The following is a 9,099-nucleotide window of genomic DNA, read 5'->3' as shown; positions in this document are numbered from 1 at the left end:
GGCTCTGAATGCTAACATGAACTCTTGAACAATGTAACGCTGAAGTCACATTTGAATTGCTGAAATATGTAGGTGTGTATTTGCTTGTCCTTCACCCAAGTTTGTTTCGACCTTAACTTGATTTTCATGTCGCCCGTCCATCCCAGAACCACAGGCTCACAGGTACAGATGTTATCAATCCATTCAGTCTTCAGTGATCCACTTAGTTCACACCACAAAATCATCTTTGCCAGTTGACTGACTGAGTGTGAGCGATAAGAAGATATCTCAATGACAACTCCTGAATCTAGACTGTTTTGTTGAACATTAAATTGTTTGTTTGGAGAGCTGGAGGAAACCAGAGTGCTTAGTTTAAACACGCTCCCAGCACATGCTCCAACCTCTTGCGGTATCAGAGCGACCTATTGTTTTTGCAGATGTATTTCATATAAGTGCAACATGTAAGATGCTGTGCTAAAAGTACATGGTGAGTGTTTCTGTCTGTGTCCTGTTCAGGGTGTGCCCTGCCCCGTACGATGGAGATCGGAATGGTTACAGCTACCCTCAGGATACGTGAATGAATGAAGGTATGACTCACTGCCTTCTTAGTCAGGTTAAGGGAAAATAAAACAAGAATACATTTTTATTTTCATTGATCTTTGGACTTTTACTCATCATTATGGGAGGTGAGCTGCTGTAACTACCGAGGACAGAAATACATGACTCATCATCTTTGAGTTGCGAGCTTGACTGCAGTGAACCACATGCATTGTGAGATGACAGATTAGTTTACGACTGTCCAAGCTGAAGTCTGTTACTCCATTATGATTGAGACATGTGATCCACTAGTTTGCAAAATTCACAGGGAGTTCACCGTGGCGGAGGCCATGTTGACAGAGCAGGGTCTCGCTACATGACATGAAGTGACTTATAAATGCAGCTTTATCAGATGACAGAGCGTTTACAGTGGTCTGACATCGAGATTTCAGCCATCCGCACACACTGTTAACAGATGGTGCTCTCATTTACAGACCCAGTGAAAACAATTGCCCAAAGTTGTACGTTAATATTTAACAGTGCAGCGTGTACATTATTGATTGCTTCATTTCTAACACCTAAAACAGCTAATTTTCTCTTCATTCAAACTCGCTGTGCGACTCATCATGAAACCACGAGTGCTGTGCTCTTCATCCAGCCATATCAAAGTTATAAATTAGCTTTTTATCATTCAGAGAGACGACTCTGGGCAAAGTCCAATCCTCAGGCATTTCCTCTGGAGTTATCTGGCCTCACATTCCATCTGAGTCATAGATGTCTGATATGCAGTCTTTTACATAACTGATAGGATATACTGTCGGTTGCCGGTGCTATAGTTCAGTACAGATCCTTGAATACTTTAACATACTGCTATAATGTTTGGCTTTGCTTCACCACTTTGCCAGTCCTGGATTCCTGCCCTAAGGAGTAATTTCAAGTTTTTCTTTGCACACATGTGCGGCTGTTTACTATGTCAATCATCTCCTAGCAACAGTGGGTCTCCAAATGCATATCAGTGGTCTTCTCCTTTCTCCTAGCACTGACATGGCATGCCGACGCGCAAGCTCGGTCGTCATGGCAACCGCTTGAAGACGGTCGAATCCAATTAATAACAGAAGACACGCTTTATTGCCAGAAAGTTTGGAGTAATAGTGTGTTATATTGCTCTTAAATATCTGCATGTGTTGTTCATATTATCTTTTGTCGTGCGATACCAGGCATCACCAGTTAAATTGAGCCCTGGATGTTGGAGGAATAAGTTTGTAGGATTGAGTCGCTGAAATAAAATGCTGCCATCTGCTGGTGAACTACTGTATTACAAACACTACATACATAACATTATATCCCGTAATGATGGTGGAGGGAGATGAATATTTTTAAAACGCCACAAACACAAGACGCGGAATTCAGAATGAAAGATAATAATAATAATATATAATTATTTACATATAATAATATCATTATTTTATTCTTGGTGTGTCCTGTATAATTTGGAATTTTTGCTTACTTGCTATTGCAGCTATGTGACACAGAAGGAAGCGGAAGATCTGTGTTTTTACTTAAAGGTTGGCTCTTGTTGACACACAGTGTTTGTTAAGCCGGAGCATTTGATCGCCTGGGTTGCCAAGGTTACTGAAGTAGTTCAGCGGACCCCCTCATTACATGACCCCTTATTACCGAGCACCATTCTTCCTGTCATTGTCGCAGTGATCACCACTCTCAGGTCAGACCGGGTATTGTTTCAGAAAAGGTCGATGAGGTTTGTGGTTATAGATAATTTTCCTTGCTTGCGGCATTCGACACATTTCCTGTCAGTTAAATGGACAGCAGCTACTCCATTATCTTCACATCCCTTACTGTCTCTTAAATCGGTGCTCCTGCATATGACTTGCAAGCTGGTAATTCTGTTGAACTCCTTTGGACACCTTTACAAATGCCATGTTTCTTCTGTGGGAGTGAGTTAGTCACCGAAACTTTATTTTGCCATCCCTCCCCGCAGCCGTGAAATTATCAAGATCAATGTGGACCAAAGTAGATGAAGAAAAGTGGAGGATATTCTCAGCAATTTAAGCTTTATTGAACTAAACCTTGGAATCCTTTTTTGTAGACGAGGATCTGTGCAACGTGGTCCAGCTTCCTGGTGTATCATCTGATCAGCAGGTAGTACCAGGGGCTTGTGAACTTACACTGCTCAAAAAAATAAAGGGAGCACTTAAACAACACAATGTAACTGGTCCAGATCTGGGAGGAGATCCCTCAGGAGAACATCCGCCACCTCATCTGGAGGTGATACTGGCACATGGAGGCCACACACATGACTGCGCCTCATTTTGACTTGTTTAAAGGACATTACATCAAAGTTGGATCAGCCTGTAGTGTGTTTTCCCACTTTAATTTGGAGTATAACTCCAAATCCAGACCTCCGTGGGTTTTTGCTTTTCATTCATAATTTCTGTTTGATTTTGTTGTTAGCACATTCAACTGTGGAAAGAACAAAGTATTTAATAAAAACATTTCATCCATTCAGAATGTGTTACTTTAGTGTTCCCTTTACTTTTTTGAGCAGTGTAGTTACAGTCCGCTTCTGACTGGTTCAGAAACAGTCACTGAAGCCAGGTGAGCTCATGGATGAAGCATCACTTGCATGATGCATTTTTAAATATGTCACAAGAGGGATTAGAATTGTGACACGATCGCAGTGAGAGCAACGTATTCACGAAAGCCACCTCAGACTGAACCTTTGAACATCTTTGGTTGGACAGACTTGGAATGTTGGGATCAACTGGGTCAAATGCAGCACTCGGGTCCAGTAGTACCATCCCATGGGTTTGGTGACTTGATGCGAGCTATTGATGCGATGGTCATTTTCTAACAAAAAAACATGTACTTCTATTCTATTTCTATTTCTATTCCGAGATATTTTTGCTGTTGACAAGTCAAGGCAACTGTCATGGTGGGCGTGGTCAGCTACGTTTTTAATGTGTTGGCTTAAAGAACCCAATAAAACAGTAGCCTTGGGTCACGGGCTTACTGCTGTTGTGACGCACCTTTCATGACAATGGGTCTTGAACTTGCACCTTTCAGCCCAGTACCTGCCCCCACTGTGTGCAGAAGACGTCACTTTGAGTGTCTCAGAATCTCAAATTCCTCAAATGACATGCACCCATGTAATTCAGTCGAGACTTCTGGCATATGTGTGCACATCTCCAGGTCTCTATTTAGCAACATATTTAAAGAGAAAATGATCAAACGAGAAAAGACTGAGCCTCAAACTAGCGTCACTATCCTCCGCATCCTCAGTGCTGTGCTGCAGTATGACCTCAAACGCCAGTTTTAGAGGCTGAATGGAGCATTGATCGCGCCACAAGAATTATTTCGTGTCAAATTCTCCTGTCGCTGTTCATCCAAAGACATCAGACTCCCCGGTTCCCTGGATACAGATCAAGTGCTGTGCAAATAGAACTCCCTCTCCGTGAAGTTTCCACTCAGCTGCAGTCACGTCTGCCCGCGCACATTAGCCGTGGCTTTACTGGTTTCACATTGATTTTCTGCTGATGCACTTTTGTGGGCAGGTGAGGATCCAGTCTCAGTCGGTCCAGTTCTGGTTCTGGTCCTGCAGCGGCTCAAGATGGTCGCAGCTCACGCGTCCTCCGGCTCGTCGGAATCTGAGTGGATTGTTTGTCTGGACAAAAGGTAACCGACTCAAATCTGATCGTGAACTCTCGCCGCACCTGCAGTGCCTTTCTGTGTGTGTGACAGATGTAAAATAGAGGCCCTGATGTGCACGTGGCTGCGGGAATAAACACATGAAAATGGAACGAGGCGTCTGTTTTCACCATCACCACCGTGTGTGCTGGTATTGATCACGTTAGTACGTTAGTTTGAATTCAGTCACAAGCTACATTTAGATTAAGTTTTTTTTGTCGACTTTTATGAATGAACTCGGAGCTTTATCTGGGTGACTCGAGTTTCCTGCGAACTGCGGCGTTTCAAAAGTTTAACCTGTCCGATGTTCACCCAGAAGACAACCTGAGAATCGCTAACCAACGCTAGAGCCCAAGGTTACCAATCCGGAACCCCTCGATGAAATACAGTCACGGCAACAGTTAATAAAAGTCGTGTTCAGTCGAAAGTACCCGTTTACAGTGCCATCTAGTGGCGAGACTGGGCGTTGCAATCGAATCCCAAATGGAATTTAAAATAAGAAATAACAATAAATTATGTCTGTTTTGGACTCTAATATACAGTTTGTAAACATGTTTTCTTTTTCTCACTGTGTGCATGAGCTGAAAAATAACATGAACTGTAAAATACATTAATTTAAAATGTTTTTGAAAATGTTTTAAAATGTTTAAAACGTTTTCATCAATATCAAGTTGATATTACTGATTTCTTTTGCATTTAATTGAGGTTCATGTGTAGTACTCATGAGAAAACAGAGTACAAAGTCCATCGGCCAGTGAAAGCGACGCAGCTTGTGTTTGCTCAGTAATATTGTTCTGTTGCTAGACACTGCTCTCCTCACATACACTGTCTTATTTTGAGTAACACAGCAGTCTGAATTTCAGCACAAACATTTTAAAGTCCCATGTGTCCAAATAAAGCCCATGAGTCGTTTCAGGTGGTACTTTTGAGCTTCAAATTGATAAAACAGACACAAAATTCATCTTTAAATACTGGGATCGTCTGTTAAATCATTGCCGGGATGATTAAACTGGGATGGAAAGCAGGGCTTATGAATGCCAACAGTTACTCTGGGAACTTTGAAATGCAGATAGCATTTTTAGTTGAAATGAGGCGGGGTCAGCAGTGGACCTTCATCCTTGAATCAACCTCCATTATTTAAAAGAGAGTTTGAGATCACATTCTGTTTCAAATCTCTTCAGGACTGTTAATAAACAGGGATTTTGACCTGACGTACGTCCAGCTGTTTTGGGCTACACTTTATAATGTACTGTACAGAGAATCAGAGAGTGTTTGACCAGAGAGATCTTTGAACAGAGGGTTCATGATGGTTTTAAATGAAACAATGTCTTAATAAAGCGTGCAATATTTATGGTTGTGTCCTGCAGGCCCGAGGAGCGCTCCGGGGAGGATGTTGACATCATCATGTCCCGACTTAGGGACGTGAAGGCCTTCAGAAGATTCCACCGTGGCCTTCTGCAGCAGATCTGTCTCTGTGGCTTCTATGAATGTCTGGAGAAGGGAATCATGTGTATGTAGTAAGAACGTTTCAGGCCCTAACGGAGAAAAAGAAATGGAAGCTTTCTCTTTCAGTGTACCGCCAAGGAGACATCGGCACCAGCTGGTATGCTGTTCTCTCCGGATCCCTGGACGTGAGAGTGTCGGAGACTTCAAGTTACCAGGTATGACTCGTCTATTTACGCTCATTCAAAACCACTTCAAGAGCTGCACTGTCGCAAGATGAACTACACTCTTACTTTGCACTCAAGTGGTCAAGTAATAACGCTCGCAATTACCTCACTGTTTCATCGTCGTTTTCTTGAAACAGGAACTTTAAAAAGCTTTGACTCAATCAGAAAACCAAATTGGGCATCCCAGCATGCATTGCAGGGCTCAAATGCTTGGCTTACCTTTTCGTTCTTATCCCTCGTGTACAGTCATACTTGCTCTTTCCTGGTGACGCTGTTGCCTCCACCAGTCACAGAGTGGCAGAGGGTATGCCTAAGACTTCTAAGGTCACTGCAATAAATCTCCTGTCATGTAACTATGGTGACACAATGAGGATTTACCACTGTTCCGAAGGTTTTCTCAGTGGTGCCTGTCGTCTTCACGTCTTCTTCTGCCGTCTGCCATAGCGCCATCCCCAAACATACATCTGCTGTTCGTTTGGGGAATTAAATGATGATGAAAATAGTCTGTCACAGTGCCTTTCTGGTTAGTATTTTATTTTATTTTTTTTTAACCAAAAGTTTTCAAGCCTGTTGTTGAGGTGACTTTGATGTGTTAGGTGACATGCTGCAAATGATCGTCCCCTGGGCTGGGCCGGACTCGGACCTCTGATCGACCATTTAAAATAAATCTTTAAATACTAAAAACGATTGCTGTATGAAAATATTGTGTTTACATTTATGTGATTTCAATCCCTTTGAATGTAAATTCCATTTATATTTTCTCCAACTTTTTTAAAACTTTCTTTTGTAGTCCAATCCAACAGTTATTAAAGATAAAAAAAATACATTTTGCTCTAAAATAAATACAGATTCTCCAAACAAAATGACATTCATTGAACTGAATATTTTTTTAATGTTTACTGAGACACGCTCTCGTTCTGTATCAAATATAAATATGCAACATGGAGCTGTCAAAATACATGAGAATGCTATTATATCAGGCATGTGCGCAGACATTTTGGGGAGCTGGTGCTCAAGCCAGAAAAAAAGAGCACTTGTCGCAAAATGATTATTATTGTCATTGTTCTGAGGACAAGCCGCAAAATCTGGCCTTATGAAGAACAACATGTGTTCGAATCGCTGAAATAATCAACTTCACCTTCACCTTTTAAATGAAAGACATTTTAGAGTGAGTTAATTTTAAATATCAAACAAAAGACAAAGTCACGTTGTGTGTCTTTAAACCAGCAAATAATATACTGGAAAACGTATCAATATGCGAGCAGATGGGAACTGAAACACGTCCTAACTTCTCTGATGCTGCAGGTGGGAGTTACTTTTGTTCCTATAGAATTGAAGAATGAAGAAAAATAGAAGGGAGTGGCTTGGTTTGGCTTGGTGCTCCACATCACACCATCATGTGTTGAATCAGAATCAGAAAACTTTATTAATCCCAAGGGAAATTGTGTTTGTAACATGCTCTATACCCAACATATCAAAATAAATTAAAAATAATTATATTATAACGTGCAAAAAAAGCGATACAAAAGTGCTTAGAAAACAATGTGCAAAAAAAACATGCCAAATAATCCTTCATTATAATTTTTCAGGGATGAATTGTAGGTTTTTATTGCCACAGGAAGAAAGCACCTCCTGTGGCGCCCAGTCTTTGAGTTGGGTAGTCTCAGTCTGTTGCTCCATGCGCTTTTTGTATTGGACCAGGAGCTGATGGAGGGTGTGAGTGATGTTGTCCAGGATGTTCCTTAGTTTCAGGAGCATCCCTCTCTCCATAACTGTCTCCAAGGAGTCCACTTTCACCCCCACCACATCACCAGCTTTGCGGATGAGTATGTTGAGTCTGTTAGTGTCCGCCACCGTTAATCTGCTGCCCCGTTTATTATTGTTATTATTATCATGATTAAAACTGTCCCAGGGTGTCAGACTTTGGTGTCTTTGTGTGATGCAGGACGCCGTCACCATTTGCACGCTGGGGACCGGCACGGCTTTTGGGGAGTCCATTCTGGACAACACCCCTCGACATGCCACTATTGTCACCAGGGAATTCAGCGAGCTCCTACGCATCGAACAGAGAGCCTTCAGGTCTCTGTGGGAGGTACGTGACTCGCAGCAGTCCATCTGTGTGTTCCTCCTACAGGCCTCGACAATATTCACGTTTTGAAAACACACATTCATTTGTCGCCTTCTTCATGGTCAGAGAGAGAGAGAGAGAGCGGTGTGGGGTGTGACCACTAGAGATCAGTGTAGAGTCAGGCACGCGGGGATGTCTTGGGTTCTATTAAATCAAGTGTGACATCAGAAACAGAGCAGACCCTCTTATGTAAAGGCTTCACGTCATGACTCATTAGCGCTGACACGGAGGGTACACGCATCACCTTGCAAATCTGCAGCTGATAAGCGACTGGGATCTGTGGCCAGTTCTTATCTCCTCGGTCCCACCCATGTGTAAATCTCCAGGTTGATCTGTTCAGTTGACCCCCCCTCCCCTTCTCTGAGTTGGTTTCCTGAGCGAGACAGCCCATTTCCTCTGGGACCGCGGGGCAGAGGAGGAATTATGGGCGGTGTGTGTCTGTGTCAGTGGACGAGTCGGGGATGTTGTGACTGGACACCTCAGCTGAGCTGGATGTGTGCGGAGGATCATGTGGGAGTAGTGTCAGGCTTCCAACTGCAGCTGTGGCCACAGGACGCCTTCTTCTGCCAGGTGTGTTGCAGATAAGGTCTCATCTTTTCATCACTGCCTCACGTTGAAGTGGCTGCTCTGACCAGTGTAAGTTTAACAGCTCTCCCTTCATGATCCCATGTGCTTGAAATTGGATTTAACTGGCAGTGCGCCAGCACAGTTGCTCTGTTTGTATTTCATGATGATGATCCGAGGGGATACTGTTTCAAACTGATCGAGGTTTATTCCTTAAACATGTATAACTAACTATCAAGGTGCAAATATGTTGCCATGCTGTTGAGGAAAATGCCACAGAGAAGTTTCCATTTTGGAGCTGAATGTAGTGATCTGTCTCCAGAAACCAATCTTCTGAACTATCTTGTGCTTGTTTCATTTTAGTTGGTAGTTGCAGCTGTTTGTTTGAAAGACGAATTGAACTGCTGTGTGTGGTGTCTAACTTTTAGATTTATATTTGAGTATTCGAGCGTTGAGTGTAAATGAAGATTATATTTTAACCGTACAGAAAGCTATTTATTTTGGAGTGCTGTTGGA

The 9,099-nt window shown here is 42.5% G+C and overlaps 1 protein-coding gene across 8 annotated transcripts in view; it reads left to right on the top strand.

Moving 5' to 3' along the window:
- The window catches only part of rapgef4a (Rap guanine nucleotide exchange factor 4a), a 33,172-nt gene that overhangs the window by 309 nt on the left and 23,764 nt on the right, over nucleotides 1-9,099 (top strand). For 4 of the 8 annotated variants that reach the window (XM_053877524.1, XM_053877523.1, XM_053877526.1 and 1 more), the window contains exon 1: nucleotides 8,334-8,655. Coding sequence is in view for 4 of the 8 variants with exons in the window: in XM_053877519.1 (XP_053733494.1) it covers nucleotides 557-566; nucleotides 4,089-4,209; nucleotides 5,589-5,731; nucleotides 5,794-5,882; nucleotides 7,837-7,983 (510 nt within the window). In the remaining 4 variants the exon portion in view is untranslated. Of the gene's footprint in view, nucleotides 1-146; nucleotides 163-495; nucleotides 567-4,088; nucleotides 4,210-5,588; nucleotides 5,732-5,780; nucleotides 5,883-7,836; nucleotides 7,984-8,333; nucleotides 8,656-9,099 lie in introns of those variants that run through there. The other 4 variants (XM_053877519.1, XM_053877518.1, XM_053877520.1 and 1 more) reach the window with 4 other exon arrangements.

This window comes from Synchiropus splendidus, chromosome 10 (assembly GCF_027744825.2).
Source record: "Synchiropus splendidus isolate RoL2022-P1 chromosome 10, RoL_Sspl_1.0, whole genome shotgun sequence".
In the NCBI taxonomy this organism is placed as follows: Eukaryota; Metazoa; Chordata; class Actinopteri; order Syngnathiformes; family Callionymidae; genus Synchiropus; species Synchiropus splendidus.
Note: the sequence above shows the minus strand (reverse complement) of the source record. Positions and strands in the feature narration are given on the sequence as shown.